Source organism: Pholis gunnellus (assembly GCF_910591455.1).
Source record: "Pholis gunnellus genome assembly, chromosome: 7".
NCBI classification, from domain to species: domain Eukaryota; kingdom Metazoa; phylum Chordata; class Actinopteri; order Perciformes; family Pholidae; genus Pholis; species Pholis gunnellus.
The window spans coordinates 23,596,669-23,623,189 of NC_136533.1; the positions used below are offsets into that span (position 1 = coordinate 23,596,669).

At 43.0% G+C, this 26,521-nt stretch overlaps 1 protein-coding gene across 1 annotated transcript; it reads right to left on the reverse strand.

Moving 5' to 3' along the window:
- Positions 1-3,342: 3,342 nt before the first annotated feature.
- On the reverse strand, positions 3,343-23,720 carry LOC306699056 (transcriptional enhancer factor TEF-1-like; the record flags this gene model as incomplete). The annotated part of the gene is made up of 11 exons (XM_079163556.1): positions 3,343-3,976; positions 4,924-5,076; positions 5,703-5,843; positions 9,001-9,174; positions 10,768-10,895; positions 12,408-12,469; positions 12,925-12,974; positions 13,165-13,296; positions 16,129-16,191; positions 18,004-18,068; positions 23,516-23,720. The coding sequence occupies 11 exons, from the start codon at positions 23,718-23,720 to the stop codon at positions 3,863-3,865; spliced, it is 1,287 nt and encodes a 428-aa protein (XP_079019682.1). The 3' UTR covers positions 3,343-3,862.
- Positions 23,721-26,521: the final 2,801 nt, after the last annotated feature.

Below are 26,521 nucleotides of genomic sequence, written 5' to 3' on the forward strand. Positions count from 1 at the left end.
ATGGCATTTTTATGACTCTTGACACACCATACTATGACTTTTTTGGACACACAAAACTATATTTTTTTACAACTTTATTAGCCTTACTATACTATGGTGTTGTTACGACTCTTGACATAATATACTCATTATTCTTAATATGCTTATTATACAATTACTTTTTTGCAAACTATGGGCACATAAAAACATCCACAGAAAACAAAGAAAGAATCCTTTTTATTTACCTGCTCTATTGCCATATATGCTGTATATGTGTGTATGTATGGTGTACCATGAGGTGTACCATGAGAACTGTTTTGATCAAATAATCAAACGGCCTTTCAGAGGTGAATTTTACATTGTTCCTGTGTTTTCAGTGGACTCAGAGTTCAGACTGTGGAAATGACAGTTAATGTGGACTGATGAGTAAAGACAAAAACCCAGATCACAGTTTGGAACTGACCATTTATTTAAACTGAATAGCATATGCGTACAAAGTCTCTACAAAGCTAGAAAATATCTAACATACTTTTAGCCACGAGGGGAAAAAAGTTACAAAGCAAAGATCAGACCCTGTGCAGTACCAATAGACAACCATTACTAGCTTTTAGAGTTCCCTAAATGTTCTCTCTTCTTCGCAAAATAGGATAAACATTAGAATATCAAAGATATACACAACATCTGTAATAAACGGTATCGTCACCTTTATATAAAGCACCTTATCAAAAACCCTCAGCGCAGATACAGATGTGCTGCAAAATGCACCGGAGCGAAAAGAGTCAAGGCCATTTCGGAATAGATTACAGACAGGACTTCTGTGCCACGTGTGGTTCGGAAAAGAAGATAAATATCCACCTTGCACATACGAGACGACATTAACAACACGGACAAAGACTCGGGAAACTTAGCAGCTCACCGAACTTTGAAACCTTTTCAGTAACCTTTAGGCAACATGTATACATTTGCGTTTGGTGTGACTTTCTCACACATTCTCTAGTTGATATATGATGAGTGGACATTTAACAGTAACGCCCTAAAGTTGAATTCTTGTTAAGTTTAACAGACATTTGTGGGGTTTCCCGTGGCATTCTTATACAGCTTATACTGCTTCCAACCATGATGGTAAGGTGTTCAAATTAAAAAACTTTAAAAACCAAAATATGTTAATGCGCAATTTTCTAAACCAGGTAAAAAAAAAACTAAACACAAAAGGTTATGTAACCCTACTTCCATTAGTTTTTGTTTATTTAGTTGTATGTGTTCCATCTGTAGTTTTACAGTGCAGCCCATGAGCTATAGATGTTTGGAGGCTGATAGTCCTTTTTTGGCAGAAGCTTGTAATGTACTCTAGCTTGTAATAAATCCATTTTCCTTTTGTGTCACATGATGACTGTCTTTGGTAAGCAGGTGGTAGATAATGTCCAGACACGGGTCATTATTGCAAAATCAAACCCCTTTAAGGCTGCGCGTTAGGTTATTGTGTACATGTTACTTGTTAGTTCGGTGCTGTGAAGGTCTAGCAGTCCGCCTGCGAAACAGCTGATCACTGTAGTGTGAAACAAAAAACTCTGGGAAAGTTGAAGCCAGGGGCATTTCGAAAGGGGTTTTCCCGACAGAATGACTCACCGGTGTGTTGAAAGGATTGCGTTTTTTTGTTGGACAGGTGTCTGTAACTCTGAGACACCCACGGGAATCTTCAAGCAAATAGTCCAAATACAGTGGTTTTGGACAATGGCAACTCTTGAAGTTTTTTTCAGATCAGACGGTCGTTCCACAACAGTCAGATCCGAGTCAGACATGAGGAATCGTTATGAGCAAATACCTCGAGTTCTGACTAAAGATGGCTCGTTTGGTAAAATGGTAAAAGTTTCCCTAAAGAAAAACTAAATTACTGGGTATTCTGGACACTACATATCCTGGTGTGACCGAAAAACACATCGCTGTGAGATTTCACACCGCGTTAACCAGCATACTGTATTCTTCACTGTTGAAGACAGTCGCTACATTGTTCTTCAGATTCTTTTTTTCAATTCTTTTTTCCAGCAGCTATGTGAAGATATGCCAAACAGAATTGGTCTCCTCTGGTCGTATTTTATGAATGAGGCAGCGGAACAATAAATAGTGTGCAAGCCGTTTAGACACCAATCTGTCACACATACACGTAGAACCACAAATGCAAATACGTGTAAATGCAGCCGTAAGATGGAACCTCAATGTAAATATGGACATAATAATATTTCAGACTTGGAACAAATGTGTCAGTATGAGCATGCTGAAGCTCAAGTTAGCTGGTGCAAGAATATTGAACTCAGCGAAGGTTTAATTTGCAGAGAGAAACCTGATCAGAAGAAATCATAGGTTTGTTTGAACAGTTTGACACGTTTCCTTCCCTTGTACACAATGAGTGACGTTGTTGTATAGTTTTAAAGATTCACAGTGCTTCCCAATGGACGGACCACAATACATTAATTATTTAAAGTTATAATCCTTAAGATTTTCATGATATCAAACCGTTGTTTATGGGTTTTTTGTAACATTTTGTGGTCTGCATTTTTTCAGCAATAGCCATTCAAAGTATTCTACTTCTGCAATTATCTCTCGATATGGTAGTGTTTGTTGTTAATGGCGGGGTCCGCCATTCCTGGGCTGGTTTCAAACTGCCTCACAGGACACATGTATGTTTGTAATTTTATCTCATTGCCATGAGCCCCCAGTGTTTAATGTTCACCCTCCTACAGCCGTATTAAGTTACTGCTAATGCTAACCTAACATTTCCTACTGCTGCTGCTTCATATTAAAAGCTTTCAACAGACAAAACATGGAGGGGCTTTTATTGTGAAGCACTGACACGAAGGTCAAAACCGCCGGGCCGGCACTCTTAAGGATTATAGCTTTAACGCACGTATTTATTTATTCAATCTTGATGAAGAATCATTAGTTGCACAAAATGGTACCTGAATTGTTCAATTTCACTTATACTTTCTTATCAACATAAATTTTAGATAGTGTTCCTGGTTAAAATATAGTCTATATGCTTTTATCAATAAACAATTTCCCAAAGTTTTGACACTAGTGTTTTTTTGTTTGTTTGTTGTTTTTTAAAGAAAACATACAAAAAGGTAAAAATCTGATTTCCTTTCTTTGGGGACAAACCTCTTTTTTTGTGCAACAATGCAGCTCACACAATTTGCATTTTATCTGTACAAAACTCCTCTATACTGTACTATATGATAACGCAGTAGTGTCATTTCCATCTCTGGTTATTGATGATACACAGGGTCTGACCTTCAGTGTCCGTCAGTGTCTCGACAGATAACACACACACACACACACCTTTGTCACAGGCGACAATTGTAAGATTCTTTTGTTTTTTCCGTCCCTGGGTTGACTTTCCCAAATACATGTGACAGAAGTAGCAATTTCATTTCCTTCTACAGTACAGCAAAGTATTTATTGGGGAAAAAGAGGGGAAGAAACCAATTAGCAGGACACGTGATATTTCCAGGTGATATCAGAGTCACAATGTTTTTTGGGGGGAAAACCACACAGGTTGATTCTGGTGTGCTTCACTGTGCTTTTTACAGCTAATAAGCATCTGCTAATCCGATTGGCGCTATGATTTATGAGTGGAAATTCTCTGGTTGAGGAGGATTCTGCATCATATCTGATGTTAAATAAATAAATGATCCAAATATTGTTGTGGGGTTTCGTGAGCAGCGGTGAAAATGCAGCCGGTTTCTTCCTCACCAAGTGGAGTTGTTTGGCTGAAAGACACTTAAGTAGTATTCAGTTTTTTTTGACATTTTACCTCCAATGTCACCGTTAATCATCAAGCAAAAAGGCCATATGTGTGTGTGTGTGTGTGTGTGTGTGTGTACAAGTGTTATTCCTTGACGAGTCGATAGATGTGGTGCTGAGCTCCGTGCTCATTGTTGGACACCTCAAACACACACGCCATACAAAGCAAGGTCTCCTGAGTGTCTCTGTTGCTGACAACCTACACACACACACACACACACACACACACACACACACACACACACACACACACAGGAAAGACATGAGTTTAAAAAGTTAGGTGTTGAAAATGTATTAAGATACTACAGAAGCCCCGAGAGCCAAGTGAGAAAAACGTTTTTTGTGTTTTTGTCAGGATTGTGTGTTTGTTGTTGTCATACTCATTTCAGCCACAAGAGGCGACCATATTAGCACCAGTTACAATACATTTCTAATTAATAGAAAGACATGACAGTCATTTAAATAATCTAGTGCGATGGGGAGGTACTGCCAAATAGTTTAATGGAATTCTAAAAATATATTTTTAGAATTCCATTAAACTATTTGCGGTTTTGCAAGTCATTTTTGTATCTTAATGTGCTCAAGAATTCACATAAATAAACAACATAGTTCAAATAAACGAAGCATAGTTGCAAAGTCCAGTTATGTTTGAATATCACCCTGCCAATTACGAGAAATCAGCTGACAGTGGTATAACGTACTGACAGCCGAGTATATTTTTTCACCTCTTTGTTTGTTTTGTGGTGTTTCTTCCTCATTTATTTGGAAAGGTGGTCCTCAGAATTGTTTTTTAGAACAGAAAGAGGCCTTAAGTCACAACCGGATCAGAGTCTGTGGTTTAGAGTGCATGGACACATTCTAACTCACCTGAATGCTTTCAATCCTCTTTAGAACATAAATATTACAACAACAAACGCTGAGAAAAAATAATAATAATCACTTTTAGAGACAATCATTGTTGAGACTTAGAAATAGGATTGTTTTTCATTTTTTCTCACTGGCCTCTAAGGGCCTCCAGAACATACACAAAAAGCAGACATTGATTAATTCATACTATAACACACACACACACACACACATATACACACACACACACACACACACACACACACACACACACACACACACATTGACTGATGCCCTCACCAGCAGTATAGTGAAGTTCTCCAGCACACTGTTCATCATGTATTTCTCCGGCAGGTGCTTGAGCTTGTGGATGAAGTTGATCATGTATTCACACATCGGAGAGCGACTGATTCTGTAGACGAAACGGCCGTTTTCAAACCTTGCGTACTCCGTCTGAGAGAGAGAGAGAGAAATCAGTTACCAATACTGCAAGAAAATGTGATAACTGACCACTAAAGGGGAACTTTGCTGGATATTTTTGTACACATCAAGATCCGATTACTAGTCAGGAGCTGATCCTGTGAAAACTCACAAAGTAAGCCTACTTCATGAGTCATATAGTGTTATTTGATGTCATTGGGATTTATATGTTTGCAAATTTAGAACAGAAAGCCTGCGGCATTATTATTATTCAAGCGTCTGCTTCCTGAAAGATCTGAATGCCAAAATGTACGTTTATTATGAGTCAGTCTGACGGACCCTCAAGTCTTTCTTTTTTAAATATTTGTTGTTAAGGTTTCTGATGTCTTGGTTCCTGAAGTGTATACCTGAGTTTAATTTGATTTAAAAATACTGTATGAAGCAAATTGTGAGCCAGTTCAGAAGAGCAAATCTTAAAGCTCTGGCGAATTGGCTTCAGGTTTATTCCCTCAATAAAACAATAATAATAAATATATAATAAAACTAGATTTGGATTTCAGTGATAAAGGGCTGCACAGCACACACACAGCACTGCACAGCACACACAGCACATATGATCTATTGGTCTATTGGTCTATTGGTCAACAAAGCGTCCTCACCTCCACCTTCTCGACCACCTGCTTGCCGAAGGAGCAGACCTTGGTGGAGCAGGTGATGGTCATGTTCTCCGAGCTCTCGTATTGGCTGCTGACGCCGTAGAAGGCAGCCGGGTCGTCCTGCACATTGTAACTCAGGTCGGCCTGGCATCCGCAGAAGAAAAAAACAACAACAAGAAAAAACATTAATGACGGTACAAAAATGCCTACACTTCCCAGAACATGAAGAGCCAATATGAAAAGAATAACGGTCCACTTTCTGCCACAAAGGTTAGCCAACAGCGCCCTCTGCTGGCCGCTGAGCCGTGACACGCTCCCAGTGCAGAATGGTGTGCTGCTCAGATAGTCTTGATTTTATTCGTCCAGGCTTTGGAGACATCAGCCTTTGAGATTTCTGCCCCCGCCAAAAAAATGTTATTTTCCACGCGGAGAAATATGGAACCCTTTCAAAAGAAAGGTCTGGATTATCAAAACTGGGGTACCAATCCTGGGAAATATTGCCAGTTCATTTTCTCCGTGTGCTTTGATCACACAGCATCTACAATGTCCGTCCATCCTCTGTTGCTCTCCTTTTTGTATTCCAAATTAAAAGTATTTTTCCTCATTCAACATGAGTCTAAAGTCCACAATAAACGGACTGACCTCCTCGTGGGCTGCCAGGTTTAAAAGGGTTAAACTTGTTGCTGTGAGCAGCGCCGATACAAGTCTGTCCCAAACATTGTTTTGGGGGAGGAGCCTACGTTCTCAGAGACTGGACAGAAATGCGGGTATTTACAACAAAACTGATTTTGCTGAAATCTCTGGTGGCTTTGTTTATGCTTACTTTTGCAGACAGCGTGATACTAATCTAAATACAGGAAGATACAACAGGCGATACATAACAATATATATGTGTTGTCATCGAAGTTGTTTTATCAGAGCAGCGCTGAACATGCTGCACCTGGATTACAGGCTGACAGAACAGGAAGAGGGTTTGTACCGTTTTGTAATGAGTTCTCCAAGGAGCACCGCGTGTCTCGGGAAGAACGAACGCGCACACTCGCGCACTGGGTACTCGCGCACTGGGTCCTAAGTACGTGTACATTCATTCACACACACGCACACACACCAAACTGTGCTCTATTAAAGCGGCAGATTATCAGAAACATGCTCCATTGTGGTAGATCAGAGAGCTTTTTAATTAAATTCAGAGACACACACACACACACACACACACACACTCTCTTTCTCTTTTGTTTGTTGTCATGCTACAAGCACATCTCACCTCTTCTACATGTATTGTATACTGAACCCTCTTCACCGGCTTCTGTCCTCCCCTGCACGATTCTACTGTCAACAACCTCACAGCTACATTCAATTCACCCAGTCCAGCGTTCTGATAATCACCCCCCCCCCCCCCCCCCCCCCCTTCGACAGGGAACGTCCAATCATAGCTTGGCAACCGTAACCAGGCACGGCAACCTTTGGTTTTCTCAACACACTAAAGCGATGCTGGCTTCAAACGGTTGGTGATGTCTCTTTTAGAAGGTTGCATCTTCTATTTGTTTAGGCTTTCCTAAACATGCAGCTTGGGCCTCAGTGTTTTACCACCGTATCATGAATGTAGCCATCAACTTTCAATTTAAGAGCAGGGCTCTTGTTTTAAACGTGAAAAAGTCAGCCAGTGATGCTGTTTTCAACCAATTCGTGGAGCCAACGTTGGCTCAATGAGCTGGTTGGCTGCCGCTCATAAAATGTGCTCGTGGCGGCTGTCATTTCGTTCGGCAAATTGACCATCGGCAGTTGGAGATGAGAAGCATCAGGGACCTGTTGTTTCAAAGATTACTGTGGAACACCAGCGTTATCATGGTGAACTGCATATGAGCTGCGCAAAATCAGAACATTTGACAGGTGTAGAAAACAGTTCTCTTGGGGGTACGAGTCCCGGACCAATTTGGAAGATCATAATAAAATGTTCCTCGTCACATGCCGCCCACTTGAGACCTGGTCTGAAATCAGCCTGAGGCTTTGAGACGATCCGATTAGTTTGAGTCCGTCACTCGTCCGATGGAAAATCACTTGAGCGTCAGCATTACTCTGGTGGGAAAGAATCTATCTAAATGTGTGATGTGTTCCGTTGCCGGGATTTTTGAAAGTCCTTTGGTGTACTGCAGCTCTGAGAAACAACAGTGAAGTGAAACACACACACACACACACACACACACACACACACCCACACACACTCAGGTGGAGACAGAGCAACCAGTGAGTCAGAAGGTGAGCAGGTGTTCAAACAAAGCGACTGTGCTTTCATCAACCCACCACCTCCATATCCCAGGTGGAAAGAAAGAGTGCGCACACACACACACACACACACACACACACACACACACACACACACACACACACACACACAGACCTGTAAGTAGAGACAAAGACATGGCACTGGATGGAAAAATACAGGAAAAGTGGGGTACAGGACATTTCAAAAACAAAATTAAGAAAACCAATTGTCCAATTTGTGAGGGCTAAATTATTTCAGATGGATGTGAAGCTGGTATTTAAAGAGGAAACTAAATGAAATGTAATTTGTGTATGTACATGCTGTCATATAGCTCCCCATGAATTTCGCTACATTTTTGTCTTTATTTGCGGTCTGTATTTTGTTCGTGTTTTTCCTTCTCTCCTGTTTATCACTAATGGCATGTGAAAGAATACATTCGTCAACATCTGAAAAGGAAGCGAGAAAGGAAGGGAAGGAGAGCCGAGATGGAAGCTAAGCTAACCCAGCTAGGACCTCAGGCTGCTTCACTACCCAGCCTACTGCTGGCTGTCTGATGTCCGGTCGCAGGAAAGTAAGATGGATGAAAGCAGTGGGAGGCCGGTGACTGTTGAGCCCACATCTTCAGACCTGGCTCCATCGCTCATCCCGGATCGAGCTGCACTTGACGGGCGTACCACAGGACAGCATGACAGAGAGGAGCTGGACTCTGTGATTACATCATGATGCTTGGTGCTCAAACATCAGTTTAACCATTTATTTCCTCATGTTGAATTGTTTTTGTGAAGATGTCGGCCATATTATCTGTCTTAATTGTTTTTGTTGCTGCTCTTTACATTACTTATGAAGCAAATAAAAAAAAAAAAGAATGCACTACTGTTTTTGTTTTGTTTTGTTTATCATGTTGGGCTACGACTGAATTCCGTTGTGCATCCCCGTGTTGCATAATGACAGTAAATGATCCTTGGATCCTTGAATCATGGAAAAAATGTGTTTAAAAAAGAAAACAAACAATCAACAGGTCAGTGTTTGTCTGCTCACCCAGAACTTGATCAGGTAGAAAGCGTTTTGCGGGCCCTTGGCGAACAGCTCCTTGAGGCCGCCCTTCTTCTCGGGGAACTTGTCGTAGATCTGCCTGATGTCCACGCACTCCAGCATCGGGTCGCTGTAGCTCAGGCTGCTCTGGCTGATGTTCACGAACAGGTGTTTGTTGTACTGAAGGATGAAACTTTCAATTAGGCTTAAGGACAGAGGTAGAGAAAGTGATGACGGGTAGAAAACAGCTGATCAACAACAGCAAACATAAGACAGATGGATAAACAGATTAAAGGAAAATCCTTTTTTTTTTTTTTACAACAGGGTCTTAATTCATTAGCTTTGGCCGTCCTACATTTTGCTAACAAGCATTGATCAATACTGAGGAGACTTTCTTCAAAAATGCTCGTACAGTCTGCATTACCAACATGCACGTTGGCCAAACAGTTCAATTCGCTCTCCAAAACTCACTCAAACCACCAAACGCTTCATAGGTATCTCAGAATGAATCGGCTCGTTTGACCAGAACACTGGCAGAAATTCTCACTGAGTCTCTTTAAATCCGTATTTCATTATAGAAAAAGAATAACACACTTTTCACCTTATTGTCCCCTCTTGTCTGTTTGGTAGGGAGACTAAAGCTTTGAGTTGAAATTGGAACTGTGTTTGGAACGATTATCATTGAGGTTTATTGTAAAAATTCTGCTAAGATTTTCCGGACATTTCAATATGGTTGCTGCAGAAATGCACGGAATTTGCCCTCATTCTGGTTTCAATGTGTATTTGACGGTTTTAAAAACAGTGTGTTATCGTTTGAATATAGTGTGAATATAAAGAGTGGATGGATTTTGGAAAATGTAGTCATTGGATGCATTTTGTGTGAGAGCAATGACAAAATAATTCTGGTTGGTCCACAGAGACAAAACAACAACTGTTTGTTTCTTTTTGGTATTTCAGACAAGAATCCAACGGGGCACGAAACATGAGTGGTTATGAGAGCACAGAGGTCGTTATGTAACATTGTTGTGTCCCCACATTTTCAGAAATTAAAGGTGTCCCATGACGGCTTTGACCACTAGGGGCAGTATGGAGCAGTGTTTTTTATAACCCCGGACTTGTTCGTAACTCGTGCTCTACTAGCACAGATGGATACAGATTCCTGCCTGTGGTTTTCTAATAGAATGCACCAACAAAGGCGGAGAGGAAGAAAACTTTTCCCGAGCAAACATTGTTGTGAGCAATACACATCAAAAATGTAATAATATAAACATCCAAATCGTTCAGCCTTAACTAAAATAATGATCTGAATTTCCCTTTTTTACAATGATCCTGCTTGCAACTGCAGTCGTCTTGGCCTTTGCCTACCACTTTAGCTAAATTACACATTTCACTGCAAAGGCGCCACCATTACATTACTGTAAATGATGCAGGAAACGTGACACCCTTTGACAACAAGAGTCTATTTCAAAAGTCAACGTGGAGCAGCTCGAGGTTTTTAACTGTCCAAACAGTTGCGACAAGATGAATGCCGGCTGTCCGTGAGCCCAAGGTGGAAAAATGACGGCGAGTCCAGAGTGTGGCAGGATGACAGATAGACTGAGCCGATGCGAGAGATAGAGCTTTACAAAGGTTATTCATACCAGGATACACACAAAGGGCTTTAACGCTGTTCTCTGCTGTGGGGTTATCTGTCATCTCTGTTTATGGGACAATAGGGAGTGCTTATTGTGGACTGGTGCTCTGTGTGTGTATGTGTGTGTGTGTCACACTCACTGCCTCCTGGTCCCTCTGTGTCTCCAGGAAAGATGAAAACTCTACCAGTCGTAGTTTGGTGGTGCCGATGGAGCGACCCTGCCACGCCGGCTCTCTGTGCGTTTGGGCTGCAGTAGGAGGCTCGTAGGCTAGACAACACACACACACACACACATAGTGTCACTACAACATCGCCATCGTGTACAGTCATGCTATTTTGCAGGGTTAGCAGTAATGCTAGCATTGTTCTTTGCTACACTCGGGTAAAATGTATGCCATCACTGGAGTCTCGCAGACAAAAGCCTGGCTGAGGTGAGGGTGCAGCACTGAGAGGCCGTTTACAAAAGTAGATGTAACGACGATACAGTGAGAGACTCAGTGAATTCTCTTGGGTGCAGACTCAAAACTCCATTGACAAAAAGCCTCTCGCCTCTTGTAATCCAGTCTTGTGCTTTTGGAAGTGACAGCTGCCATCCCATTTAACATTACGAACGACCCAGTGGCACTGTTGTTTGTGTACCACTCTGAAAGCTGAAGCTACGAACTTACGCGAATGAGCCTCGACCGGGGGAAAGTGAAAGCTAGTTAGCCTAGCCTGCTAGCACGAGTGCATATTCCCGCGAGAGCAGGTTAACTAGTTCGGACAAGCTCGCTAACGCTTGACGTTACTTTCAGATTGTGTTATTTCAACACCTGCTGAGTCACCAGGAGCTCCCGGACACATTTACCATGCTTAGTAGCTTTTAGCTGCAAGCCGTTAAGACCATAAGCACACTGTGCCCATCCAAATGATGAAACATTCGCTCTCTTTTTCTCTCTAAATTCACTTTAAAGCACCGTACTGGTTTTTTTCGGCATTTATATGATTTTTGTGTTATTGTTTTTAAGGGAATTTATACATATATATATATATTTGTATCCCTTCTTATTGCACTGCTGTGGGTTAAGAGGAACAGTATTTGCTTTTTATATATATGCAAGCACACCAGAAAAAAACAATAAACTACATCCTGACTCATAGAAGGGAGAGGGGGGCTAGCCTCTGTTAGGGGGCCAGTTGTGGTCATGGAAAAATGACCACGAATCAGCACTCCTGTGACTCCGTACCTTATGCCATGTCGTTACTTGAGTCTTTGGGTGACGTACATATATCAAAGTGCTCAATCACAGATGGGGATTAAGCAGCGTCCCTCCCAGTGCTGGTTAGTGAGGGAAGTGAAGTGAAGTGAAATTATAAGCAATTTTTGGGATCCCGCCCACCAATCAAGTGACAGCAAATTACAGTACCGACATTGCCAGTCAAAGCATAAAATTCACACTGAGGTAGGAGGCCCTAAATACATTAAAAAACACTTTTTTTGTTTTTGGTAATTAATCAAATAAATCGACGATATATATTTCTTAGCAAAATGTATGTTCATTTAAGTCCAACTTTAATGGTTTTAGATTAGAAACTGTAAGAAATAGGGTTATTGAAACCACTCCTCTGTTTGTCACAAGACAAATCCCGGGGGTGCACTTGGAGACCCGGGTGCCCACACCTGAGTTAAAAAAGGAAAGAAAAATAACACCCCGTAGAGAGCCAGTGGCCCAAATGGCAGCAAGAGAAGAGGACCGCCTGTTCACAGAAAGCAGATAATTGGTCGCGCGCTCTCTCTCACCTGAGATGGTGGTGGTCCCTGCTGTCTGCACCGGGTAGGCTTGCTGAGAGAACGGCTTGATGCTGAGAGAAACGGAGAGAAACACAGACAAGACGGACAGACGGGAGAGCGTTAGAAAAAGAATGCTGAAACAAGAGCAGACACAGTGGGGCCGGTCACGTTGTGCTTACGCTACACAGAGAAATAAATCTCATCCCCGTTATGAACAGTAGCAGGGGCACAAAGGTCAAGAGCTTCTCTGAGTTCAGTACAAAGTCACACCAGCCCCCATTTACTACCATTATCATCATCATCATCATCATCATCATCACATGGTCATGCAACAGCACCTGGCACTGAAGCAAAGAGGGTTTAAACTTTAGGCACAATGATCCCGACTAGCTACCGCGAACAGACACCACTGTCAGATATCAAGAACGGCAGGATGGCAGGTTTTTAGAATCTTAATAAATAAGAAATGTATTGTTTTATTTATATTTTTAACATTATATTTAAGATAGATATGACTGTGACTTACTCTTCTGTGGTGGAGCTGGACTGTCCTCCAGGAATCATTCCCTGCCACAGCTAAAAAATACACACACAAACACACACGTTGATATGTGCGACTTCAAACTGAGCATATGTAGCCACAAAAAAAAATAGTCGTATTATTATTCATGTCCTTGTGTTTTCTATGTTTATTTGGAGAGAATAAATACAGTGTGTGTGTGTGTGTGTGTGTGTGTGTGTGTGTGTGTGTGTGTGTGTGTGTTACCTGTGCGGTGCTGGGGAAGCTGCTGCGTACTATTCCAGGCAGGAGCTTGCTGTGTATGGCGGTGGCCGAGACGATCTGGGCCGAGGACATGGAGGAGATGCTCTGCAGGGCCTTGTCCTTGGCGTTCTGGTCCTGCCACGGCAACAAAACACACACACACACACACACACACACACACACACACACACAAACATTATCACCATCGTCGTGAACACACTTTACATCCTGGTCCTACACAACCCAAACCCAAAGTGAAAGCTAATATAAAATTAGGTCGAACAATTTCAATTTTCTCGAGTAATGAAATAATAATAAGAAAACCAAAGGCCTGAATGGAGAAAAAACCCAAATCATGATAGTTGTGATTCTCCTGCTGGTTGTCATTAGCTGGCTGCTTGTGATCAGACTGGCGCCTCCTGCTACTTTCTGATTACGCAAACTAACATGCAGCAATTTGAGCAAACTGCCCAACGTTGAGAGCTCATTTGATGTGCTGTTGGCACAACGCTCAACACCGGCACTTAGACGCTGGACTCTTTGTTTATACATTCTAATAGAACTCAAGAGCTCAAACTTGGTGTACAGTCAATTAAAACACTCACTAACAAAATGACAGAGGTTATTTCACTATCTATTGTACAGGGCTTTTGAGGAAGTAAACAGGAAACTAAACAGGAAACGACGCAGCTTTTGACGACGATCTTGATCAGGACAAAAGTCCTGCCCTCAGCATCCAGTATTTAACATTTTCAAACGCCGAGAGGTTCCTGCTGGAAGTGGCTCAACTGGCTCACATGGGATTAAAGACTTTGACCTGTTTCGCCTTTCTGATTATCAGCAAAAAATCTGACAACAATAAGTGTTGGACCATATGTTTTTTATGTCTAAATCCCTTGTTTACCCTACAAATGTGTGTGTATGTGGGTCTATGTGGGTGTGGCGCTCCGGTTTGTGGCCCCGGTCATAGCAACAACAGCCGGCCGGGGGGGGGTGCCGCCTCGGGGGCAGAAAAACAAAAAAGGCTCCATACAGAAGATTTTACAGTAAGTCTGAACATGTGGGCTCATTTGTAATGTCTGAACTTGAAGCGACACGATCCTCGGAGCAGAAAAAGCAGCTGAATGAAATGGAATTAGAGGCGCTGGAATAGCTGGAGAATCACTAATTGGCAGCTTCACTCAAGTTAATTGGCACTGAGAGAAATCTCTCCTCCTAGGGGAAGTAATAACATTACAGAAGGCACCGAGATGGGAATCATGCTGGATTTTCATATTAAATACCAGGAGCCATATGGGTTTGATAACATCCTTGACCTGAACTAATTTCTTTGAAACCACCGGCTCATGTGTTGTGGTTTTAATGGGGAATCCAAGAGCAGGAGAAGCTCTTACATCATGTTCAAACAACCAGAGAGACTATACAGCATTTTGAGGATAAATAGTGCCAAGACAATCCATTGATAATATATACTACACAATATTTAATTACTTATTACTTTTTTTGGAAAGCTATTAATCAAGCAAGTCATTTACTATAAAAGCCCATTTGTTCCTAACGAAGATGTTAATATTAAAAAAATACAGTGTCCTTGAAAAAAAGAAAAATCTCTGGTCACTGTAGTTTATAATCAAATTGGCGTTTAATTAAAATGTACTCTAACAGGAGTAAATAGCGCATTTCCTCCGGACTATATTCAGGTGCGGATCAATACACATTTGGTGTTCTAGTGAGTGTTTGTGGCAGCAGGACAGAATAAACTACGGTGTATGTGTGTGTGGGTGTTCATGTTAATGAAGGAACACGTCTCTCAGTGCAACAGTGAGGCTCATAGATGTGTTTTTTCATATTTCTTTCTTTGGACAACGATGGCGCTTTACGGCACAGACAAAACACTTGTTGGTAGCATCAATTCATCGCTGTTTTTTGGGGCTTTTCATTGAATTTGCTGACAACAGGTTCTGGACCCTACTTTATATATAGATTAAAATTTGTCAGGTACGCAATAATATTTTTGGATACAATAACATGCTATGTTTTAAATATATAACATAAATATGATGTATAATGATACATATTCACTCTGCTACACTCTTGCCAATGTAGCCATTTCCCATTGGTTTCCGATATAATTCTGAAGAAAACAACATCACCAATAACTCGTCAGTATGTTCGATCTATGTCTATTCAAATAACTTCTCCTATCACGTTTAATCAACCAGCTGTCATTTACTTTATGACAGCAAACATCAATTCAGCCCTCGCCGTGTTTCCATTTGGAGTTCCGTCTGCTCTTCTCGGAAAACAAGCGCTCCTTTGTTGCTTTACACGAAGTTAATTACAACCAACAGTGGTGGAAGAAAAAAAAAGGAGAGACGGAGAGAGAGGGGAGGAGGAGACCGCGGAGGGCAGGAGATTAATAGACTGAAAGGAGGGCGGAGGGAGTGTAAGGAGGGGGGGGGGGGGGGGTGAAGAGGAGAGGAACGGATGAATGAATGTGTGGATGTAAGAGAAAGACAGGAAGAAGAAGAGGAGGAGGAGGAGACAACCTTAACAGGCTTAATTAGATACCTAGGATACTGGCGTTACTGTGACAGCCATCCATCCAGCCACAGTGAAAAGTTAACAAGCAGGGGACAAACACTGCATTCAGAGGGCTTTCATGCATCATGTGGTGAGATTGCAAAATGAGTCCTATTGCCTCTTTAGGCTTCAGGAAAGCTCGATTTTTTTATGAACTATTTACGGTAAAAGTCTGTTATTTAATCAAGAATGTTTTAGATTTTCATATTTGCTGCATTATTTTTTGCTCTGCATTTTCCAAAAGATCACTTGATGTTAAATACTGTGATTTCTTGTTTGTTAGGGGTTCTGTTAAAGCAGTTTAACTTTCTGTAGGTGGTGCTTTTCTCTTTCTGTTTAACCATAACGGTCAACAGTGCATTTATTCCAAAGAAAGTACCTTACCTTCAGTTTGGATTGAAACTCCCTGGATTTTCTTCTGGCTAACACCTGGATGTGACTGGATACCTGAGGAGAGGAGAGGAGAGGAGAGGAGATGAGGGGATATGAGGGGAGTGGAGAAGAAAAGAGAAGAAGGGGTGGAGAGGAGTAAAGAAGAGAAGAGAACAGTAGAGGAGAGGAGAGGAAAGGAAAGGAGAGGAGAAGAGGGTAAAAGGAAGGAAGGGGGGGTTGGAGGGTAGAAAAGAGAGGAGGAAGGACCAAACAGTGAGTTGCCATGGTTATGAAAGGACTACTGCCACACTGGGAGGGCGCGCGCACACACACACACACACACACACATATATAACCACACACACTACTCCCCTGACAACAGTGAATAGACCCATCTATGCACATCTTTTGAGAGAGCAAACCGACACCTGGGAACACAGGCCAAGAACTAAGATACTACGATTACACGACATACAGAGGGTGCCCCTTTATGTTCCATCAAGAAATCTAAACTAATGTGTACATATCAGCGGGTACACAGTCCTCTATAAACAAAAAGCAGCATTGAAAAGCACAAAAGCCCCCTTATATTTCTAAATGACCTCTGCTGTATATCAGTTTCACTTGATTACGCCAAGTGTTGAAATTTACATTTCAAATTTATCAACTACACACAGGCAGCAGTGTAGTATGTTTTTTTGACGTGGCATGAAATGAATGTTTTTTCTTGTACTTGAACAAAGTCATCATTGTGATTTTGATTTCTAATTGCATCTAAGAATACCTTAGAATATAGAGAGATATATGTATATCCAGTTGTGGAAAGTACCTAAGTATATGTACTCAAGTATCTTACTTAAGTAACATTTTTAGTCACTTGAAGATTTCCCTTTTCAGCTACTTTATACTTCCATGAATATGAGATGAGTGCACAGTTAATTACAATTCTTCCTCTGCATTGAGGGGATTGGATTAAAATGTCTTCACAGAATATCTTTGTTTTGTACGCCCTCTGGTGTTTCGGAGAACACGGCAACATTGTTGAGCATAAACGGCGTGCGCTCGTAGCTTAGGCGCCATCTGTGGCGGACAATGCCGCGGTGCCTCTCACGAGTGAAAGCTTCCGTAAGCATTGGATTGCAGTGTCAGCAATAAATAAGAAATACTGTGAGAAGGAACAGCCGAAAACCGTTAATGTAAGCGAAACAGGGAGATATTTTTTGGGGGGGGCTGTGGCTAAGTGGAGAGCAGGGCAGTCCTTCATTCAGAGGATCGGCAGTTCGATTCCCAGCTCCAGCTCTACTAGCCGCATGTCGATGTGTCCTTGAGCAAGACACTTAACCCCAAAATTGCTTCCGTAGCTATGCCTACGGTGTATGTGATAGAATCTGAATTGTAAGTCGCTTTGGATATAAGCGTCTGCTAAATGACTGTAATGTAATTTCTTGCAAACTTTGGAAGACATTCGACATGACAACAAGTAACATCAAAACTACCCCCAACAACTGTGCCAGTTTCTTCTTAAATATACACCAGGCAGTAAAGCACAGCGGTGACCCTGTTAAACACTTAAAAAAAAAGAAATTACAACCTTAAAGATCCTGTAAAATATTTTTTTTTCAAAGTGATTATTCAAGACCGCCTTTCCTTGCTTTCTCCTAATATAGAAAATGGACCCATTAAAACTGGCAAAGTGCGGCTTTAAATTGCTTCCATCCTTTCCCCAAACTCGACCGCTGACGACTACTGTTCAGCTCTTTCAGCCATTCTTTTCAACCACTGCCGTTTAGCACCATTCCCCTCATTACGTCTGTATATAATGTGATATGCTGTGATACATGCCGTAGACAGCGTGATTGAATTTCGGGCACGCACTCCCATTATTACCTGTTTCCTCGTCCGCGTCTTGCCTGTTCGGAGCTTGATGTATCTGGCTATCAGCTCATTCCGACCTGAATGGAGAAAAAGACACAGGAGACACTGGTGAGACATTCACACGCACTCCAAACCCCATTTCAACTATCTTTCCTTCTCAAGTCATGTGACCCTGACATACAACCTATAGCGCCTGATTTGGCTCCGTTGACCCGGCGACATGCGGTTATACACTCGAGCCCTCCACCGAGTTCTCACACACACAAAATCACACACACACACAAACACACACACAACCACTGCCCTGAATACACATGCCCCAACAATACAGGTATTCATGCGGACCGGCCGTCCCCTGATTAAAGGAACCAGAGGGCCAGCTGTACCCATGCTTATGTGTGCGCGCACACACGCACAAACATACAATGCTGAATAATTCAACCCATTCAATAGGGAGCACAGCAGACTCAGCATGACCTGGCTAGCATAGATTAGTGAGGGGCAGGGAGACACGGAGAGAAAGAGGGAAAAGGAGCAGAATACCCATGTGTGCATATGTTCAGACGAGGGAGCATCTTGCAACCCTCAAAATCAAAACAGTTTTTTATGAAATTACGTAATTATTAAATTTGCTAACGAGCGTGTTTTCCCGCTCGCCGACTTGGTTTGGTTCGTCTCCCGGGTGTGTTTTCTGTCGCGACCAGGAGTGGAAAACCAAAGTCAGGCCAGCTGGCCAACTGATGGTCAAGATCAGCACAAAGCCAAACCCCTCCACACACACTCCCCAAATGGCTCGCAACAATAGCCCTAACTAACTAGCAGATGGCGTGCGTGCACGTGTTTGTGCATGTGTGTGTGTGTGTGTTCTGACCAATCCAATTCTCACTGAGATAGGGAGCTTAAGACTGATAACATCTACAGCTTCCCCCATGCAGGTGTTTTCCTTCTAGCAAGTCAAAAGCTGCGTCTGACGACAGCACGCACACACACACACACACACACACACACACACACACACACACACACACACACACACACACACACACACACACACACACACACACACACACACACACACACACACACAAACAAATAAACACACACACACACACACAGACCCTGGCTGCTGAGGCTGACATCTGACTCCAGAGGGGCCAGCTGGTCTTTCTAGGAGGCTTAACGGTGAATTATCATCCTTCACTAACCCTGCGGCACACATCCCTTGCCCTCCCTCTTTCTCAAAAACTCTCCAGAACACACACACCCACACACTCACACACACACACACACACACACACACACACACACACACACACACACACACACACACACACACACACACACACACACACACACACACACACACACACGCACACGCACACGCACACGCACACCCACACACGAACACACACACGGTCCGTCCATCCAGCCATCCGTTCTGGCTGCTCCCTTTCTGCCCCCCGCCCTCCGTCCCTCTTGTAGTGAATGGGCTTCCCTTCTGCTCCCTCCCTCTTCCCCTCTCTCCCTCTCTCTACTTTCCCAGTAAAAGACTTCAAGGCCAAAGTCAGATGGTCATTAACCGTGACGAACAGAAGCGCCCCCCCCCCCCCCCCCCTCGTTTCTATCTCCGGGCTGAAGCCGCTCTGTGTGCGAGCAGATATGGAGGGATACAACGCTATTGAAAACACCCCACAGAATTCACATGCTAGTTCTGTGATTTTGGGCCATTGAAGTTAAGATTTGAGAGCAAAAAAACAGCAGCAGGAAGCAGACGTAATCTTAAAATTGAAGAAGTGACTCAATCTACAGCTCATGAGAAGTTACCGAGAGGCGGAAATTCCCAAATTCAGATAAAGCCATTGAAATAAAGCCAGATAAAGTCAGATAAGGCCATTGAAAACCATGGAGACAAAAATATCCACTAATCTAATTAAAAACACAGAAATACCTGCGAGAAACAAATAGGCAATTGATCAAACTCTGCAGCTTCCTGAACATTCCTAATTTTTTTGGGGGGGTGGGGGCTTTTGGGGACTCCTTCCTGGTCTTCCAAAGAAGCATTTACCATCTCTCCCCGAGCCCAATTAGCAGAGTTATTAAGAACTTCAGACAACAGGGCTCCGAACTCTGGCGCAGAACCGGGCTTCCCCAGGCAGTCCCACCGCGGGACCATTTAAGTGATTTTAAGTGGCAACCCCCATTCCATCTGGTACAGTGGTGCACGTCTCAAAGACCACCTGTCAATCACACAGCATTCAGCAACGAGACTGCACTCTTTGCGTCGTTTTTTTGAAGGCCGTCATTGATCCTGCTAACCACACAGCCAGCCTTCCATTTCTAACAAACTAGCAGCCAGTTCCTTTAAACAATAACTAAATCCTGGACATTCATTTGCAGCCAGATGACGTCGCCTGCAGAGTGCAACAGGTGTTGATGTCGACTAACGCCACAGATCAGTCCACAGCAGTTACAAATGTGAGAAGGAAAAGCTTTTGGATGCCTTGTTATATCCGTCTGATGAACAATATTTTAAACTCCTTTTAATCATTTTTTTAAGTGTATAATACTGTTTTTCTTTGTATTATATCAACATTTTTTGATTTCATTGTAAGAATTCTCACGTGGCTCTGGAGTTCCCCTCAGCTCTACAGAGCAATTTAGTGTTTGTTGTTTTTTTGTGCCGATTAACACATCCAGCAGACACTTCACCGTCTCATCTGATCTCATCAACCCTGTTTCTAGCAGCAGCAGAAAGTGGTTATGACAGAAAGTGAGCAACTAGCTGGTGACCATAGCAGTCGCTATGCTTTCGCGACGAAGCCTCGGGTCGGGACGCCGTTATCGGCAGTAACCGTCGTATAAGAGCAGTGCAGAGCGGCGGTGATTAGCTCGTTAGCAAGTGACGCCATTACTCGCGTCTTTCTTTACATAGCAAATTGTTGTATGCTGCCAAATAAATGCAATTTCAAATTTAGCATCGTAGATACAACTGAAATAAATGCTAATATTATTGCGTGTTCACTGAATTGTGTATTCAGGCAACCTTTTCACATTTCAGCCCCGATGAAGGATGTGAGTAAGAAGAAATTAAATTCCTTGAAAGGCGCGTTGTATACAATACGACAAAACTGAATCAAATATTCCAATAAGGCTGTAGTGAAGATGTCTGGGAGATATCTGTGGTCTGTGTCGCCACCGCAGCAGCCGCAGCCGCCGCCTCACCCATTACCATTCACAGTGTGTCGTGGCCCTCGCTAATACATCTATTTTGAACATGTGCCTGATCCACAGCTTAGGAGACAGAGAGGGTTCAATACCAATTAAATGACTTTCATATCCATCCAGTGGATCCATACGATGTTTCTGTAGGGGACAAAGCCACTGCCCATTACACTGTACCTCTGCCGTACCTTAGCCAAGGATAAAAGCGCTATTATTCACCTTTTCATCCTCTCTCCCTTTTATACACATCCATTTATCTTTTTTTTTCTCTCCCACTAAGTTCATCCCAGCACTTTTGCACATTTTCCTTCTTCTTTTCTTTTTCAGTCAATTTTCCTGCAGCCAGTGGGGGGGTTGGGGGGGGGGGGGGGGTTTAGACCCACGTAGGTTCCCGACCCATTAGGTATTGACGCTTTCTTTTCTGAAGGAATTACTCACCTGCCACTCATTTCACCATTATTGTTTTGCTCAAGGAGATGTTTTATTTTTTTTTCTTTGAATTTACTTCGTAACTTCAAGGTTGTGTGCATTCAGCATGTTGCTTTTTTTCCTTGCAAGATCTGTAAGGCACAAGTCAAATGTGAGCCTGTCTCACGCTGTGTGCACCATGAGCCATAACTAGATGCTGATTTCTATGTCAAACGCTGCTCTGCCTCAGAAAACAGACACTGTCAAACTCAATTACGCCACAGTGTTAAACGTGTCAACAACTTGGACACAAAGTCAACAAGGTAAACAAACAGCGCCGAACATGCAACTGAGGCAGAGAAGAGAGTGAGACTGCTTGATCGGTTGCGAATCAATAACATAAAGGAGCATGGATGTTTGCTTGGAGTTTTTTGGGGGGGGCAAAAGTATATGGACACCTGTGTCCCTAACATACTGTTGCACGCTTTGGGTCAGGGACTGTATGTCCTGTTTCGGTGCCCTTTGTTTGAACGTGTTGATTTTTGCTGCCCCCTTGGGCTAGTGTTTCCGAGCCCCTGAATCCCTTCAGAAAACTTCAAATTTGACTGCAGCAGGGTCTAACAGGCTATTTGGTGCATTCCTGGTCCTGGTTCTGCCGTGCCTCCCTACTCTCCAGCGGGCCCAGCAATACGGCCTGGCCCGAGGTGAAGCTGCACGATTTCATCTCATTTCGTCGACACTTTTCACATTCCACATAGTGATTTTTTCCTATTGTTAATATAAATATATTGATGCTTTATTAGTGCAGCTTTAAAGAGATGGTTTTCCAAGTTTGTTGTGGAAGAACTTGACTGGCACGCACTTTAACCTGACCGAACACCTTTGGGAGGAACTGGAATACAGTCTGTGAACCAGGCAGACGGCATGACCTCACTCATGCTAACTGTGGCCGAATGGGAACAGTTCACACACGGTCAAAAACTTCAGGTTTCAACATACTTTCTGGCCATGAAGCGTGTGTTTAAATCCCTCAGGGCCCAGAGGCAAAAATGACATGCAATATCTGGGATTTAATTTAATACTCAGAAGCCTAAAACTCCAGCGGAGTCATGAAGAAATCACTAAAGTGCACTCTGCATACAGAGGGAGGGAGAGAGGGAAACAACAGAGTGAAAGAGAGAGGGAGGGAGGCACAGCTGGTGGCAGCCAGAGGACCATCTGTTCTTCACTCTATTAGTTCACACACACACACACACACACACTCAGCGTCACGCTCATTCTCAGACGTGCATGCGCACACATGATGCACCTTTAGCACGCCTCTGTTTCCTCTCTTTTACACTTCCATCATTCCTTTCCTCTGTCCCCGACACTCGAGACCCAGTGAGACGTCCATGCAACCAGTAATTCTCACGGTCCGACACACCACAGCCAATGTTTCAGCAGCAGTGCCCCAATCGCTGGATGTGTTCACATCACTGCCGCAAAGATGTCACATTCTACCACGACGCACAACGTGTGAATTTGTGTCGAACAATCAAAATAATCCACAGATATCTTGATATGGTGCATCACTAGGTGAACACATAAACAAGTGTCCTCCGCCATGTGTAATGTAATTTAGCTTCATTCCAGAGTTTGCTCCTTATGTATGAAAAATATATGGGGTATATATCAAATGCACAAAGTACATCTATTTAACTTAAATAAAAATGTAATTGTGTAAGTAATTTATCAAGAACAAATACCAAGCATTCCATGTTTTTATTTCATTTGAATTGGATATTTTGGCTGGGTTAAACCAAAAATCTAAAGAGGCCATCTCGGCCTCCGGCCATTTCTCACCATTTTCTGGCAGTTCACCTGCTCCGTCTTTCCGTCCCCCATTACTCACCGTACATCTTCCCTTCATCTGACAGTATAATCTTCCTCCTTCCACAGGGCGGGTAGATGGCCAGGGCCTCCTGGAAGCTCTGCTCGATGTCGGGGCTCCAGACCCCCTCGGGGTCCCCGTCCATGGTCTTATCCCCGCCTGAGTCACTCAGTCTCTCCATGTCGTCCCCTGGACTCTCGCTGCCGCTCCAGCTACCGCGATCCATACTGGCAGCTACCGTTGCCACGTCGACGCGTACTCAGCGCTAATGCTAATGGTTTGACGCAGAGTAGGTGACGGGATTAAAAACCCTAATGGTAACCTCAAACTGACGTTAACACTAATGGAAATAATTAACTCCCCGTGGGGACAGCCAGCTGAGGACAGCTGGATACTGAATGCTAATGCTAGCTGCTGCTGCTTTGCCAACGGTAATCCAGAATGGTAACTACACAATAATAAAAGTGGCTGGTAGACTGTGGACAACTCAGCAAGATGGTCCAAAACCGACACCAGACAGCAGGTAACCTAAGAGGAAGAAATAAAACAGAAGAGAAAGTATTGCATTAGCTGTAATAATTGCATATTGCCTCCGGACAGCGCGCATCCGAGAGAGAGACAAACTCACTTTAAAAGTCAATGAAACACTCATTGCAGGCGAAAGACATTGAAATGACAGACATCCTTTTATTCATAACGGTGGATATAGTTATTGTGGTGGGTGTGGTGCTCATGATTTGATCAGTTTGGTTGACTCACCAAACTGTCAACCAAACCCAGTCCAAACCCAGTCCGCTCGACCGCACAATTTATTTTTTAATGTGCATTTTTTTTTTGCAAAAAGCACTAGTTCCCTTTGGGGCTTTTTCTTTCAAATAGAACAGCGCATCGTTATTTCTGTGAATTTGTATCACTAAAACAGTTAAGATGGAAAAATATGCACATGTTGCATTGCATTTCAATTAAGTGGAGCTCCTAAATTTTGTGTTGGTGCTCCAAAAAAATTTCAGTGGGGAGCACCAGCAGCCAAAGTTAACCCAGAGCCCTGCAATAAATTTTTTAATTTCAAATTGGAATCAAAGCCAGTAGACACTTTAACGTGCGAGTTAGAATGAGCTTTCAGCTACAAATACAGCATACAGTGATACCACTCTATATATCGTATATATTAACAAGAGTAAATTGTCGATGTCCTTCAACATCCTGAATCCCTGAGCAACAGAGCTAATGTTGGTAAATCCAGCTTTCTCTGTACGGTGTGTTGCTCTACTGCCGCTGTTCAGGAGATGGTTTGGATTCCACTTTTAACTTTTTTTTTACATTTGTGTTTGAACAGACGTGATCAAACACAATTTCAATCTCAGAAAACAGGGCAGACATAATGGAAATGGGGCAGTCTCTTCTCTCTGTGGAGGCCACTCCATGATTCACGCTGATATTAAGTCAATATATTTTACCAAGGAAATATTTCCCCGTGCAGCTTCAAGTCCCGGTCAACACATTGTAGGCCGGCATCCCAGCTGCTCTAGGGAAATTATTGCTTCTTTTCATGTCGGAAATTGCCTATTTTGTTAAACCGCTGTGGTAGCCCAACATCAAATCCACATGCACATAAGTGGAGCGAGTGAATGAGGGACGGACAGACAGACAGAGACCACTACTACACTCAAGCTACTAGCAGATTTAGGAAGAGAAAAAAATTTGAAACTGAAGGGGCTTGCCAGCTGCCTACAATTCTTCTAAAATCCCCCACAGTAAACAGCAGGGTTGGCGTAGTACACACCACACTTACACACTGACATATGCACGCACGCACACACACACAAACACACACACGCAATTACAGTGCCAGCTCCTTGGGCGAACACATGTCATTTTGTCTGCTCTTCGACCGTTCACACTTCCCATGCACTGTCCCTTGCCACAGCCTGCACAAGCCTGCAGTGTGAAGTCTATGTCAGTGTGAGTGTGTGTGTGTGTGTCTGGCTAATTTGAACACGATTACACTTGACAGTGTGCGGGCAACATTTTGGACACATTTTAACCCCGACCGTTTTTAAACACCTGGGGGGAAAAAACACAGACTCCGAGTCGTGTGTAATGAATGAGATCTGCTGGGTTTTTACTGGAGTTTGTCCTCTGGTTCTTTCTTCACGCTTTATTGTATTCCCCCTGATTTCCGTTTCCTCTCCAACGTACCCACCCTTGTTTTCCTCCCCCTCCTCCCTGCCCTCCCCCCAGCACTTAACCATCCAAACAAGGACTGATTCATCCAGCTGGGCTGTGCGGTTGAGCACCAGCAGCAAGATTTGTTTCCTCTGTGCATTTGTTTGTGCAACTGTGTGCACGTTAAAAAAGTGAAGTTACCTTCTTCACGAATTACACGCGCTGTGATCATCTTAGTTATAATGGTGACAAGTTCTAATGGCGGAAATACTGTATATGAATGGAACATCCATAGAAACTTTTCAAACCACTCCTGGTTTGGCGATGCGACAGAACATGATCTGGAGTTTGGTTTCATTTCAGTTTAGTGCGAGTCTTTACTGCGTTTACTGTCGCCCTTGTTTCGTTCCTCCCATGTTGGCGTTTCACCAACACACACACACACACACACACACACACAGAGACACTCACGCACACAAGGCGGTCCGCTAACTAGTTGCCCCCATTTCTAATATTAGCTACTCTGTTTCGACAATGCTGGGCTAAAGAAGAAAAAAAATGCCCACGAAGGCTGAAATTCGACCGTGCTCAGAACCGCCCACCGACTGGAGCAAGCTTTTTCATTTTACAGCTAAACAGTACACGTAAAACAAAGTTCTGAAAACATATGAGGCGAAAAAGAGGCAATGCAGACACCTAAAGTTTTCAGGCTTCCCGAGTAGAGACTGACACTGTGTTAGAGACTCCTCGGCTCTGATTGGTTGTTTTTCTTCGGGAGCGGTAAAATCTTGCAAATGTCATTAGGAGCTCTAAACAGAAGCGGAGCAACCTGATGTTTTTTCACAGAGTATCTGTCTTGAG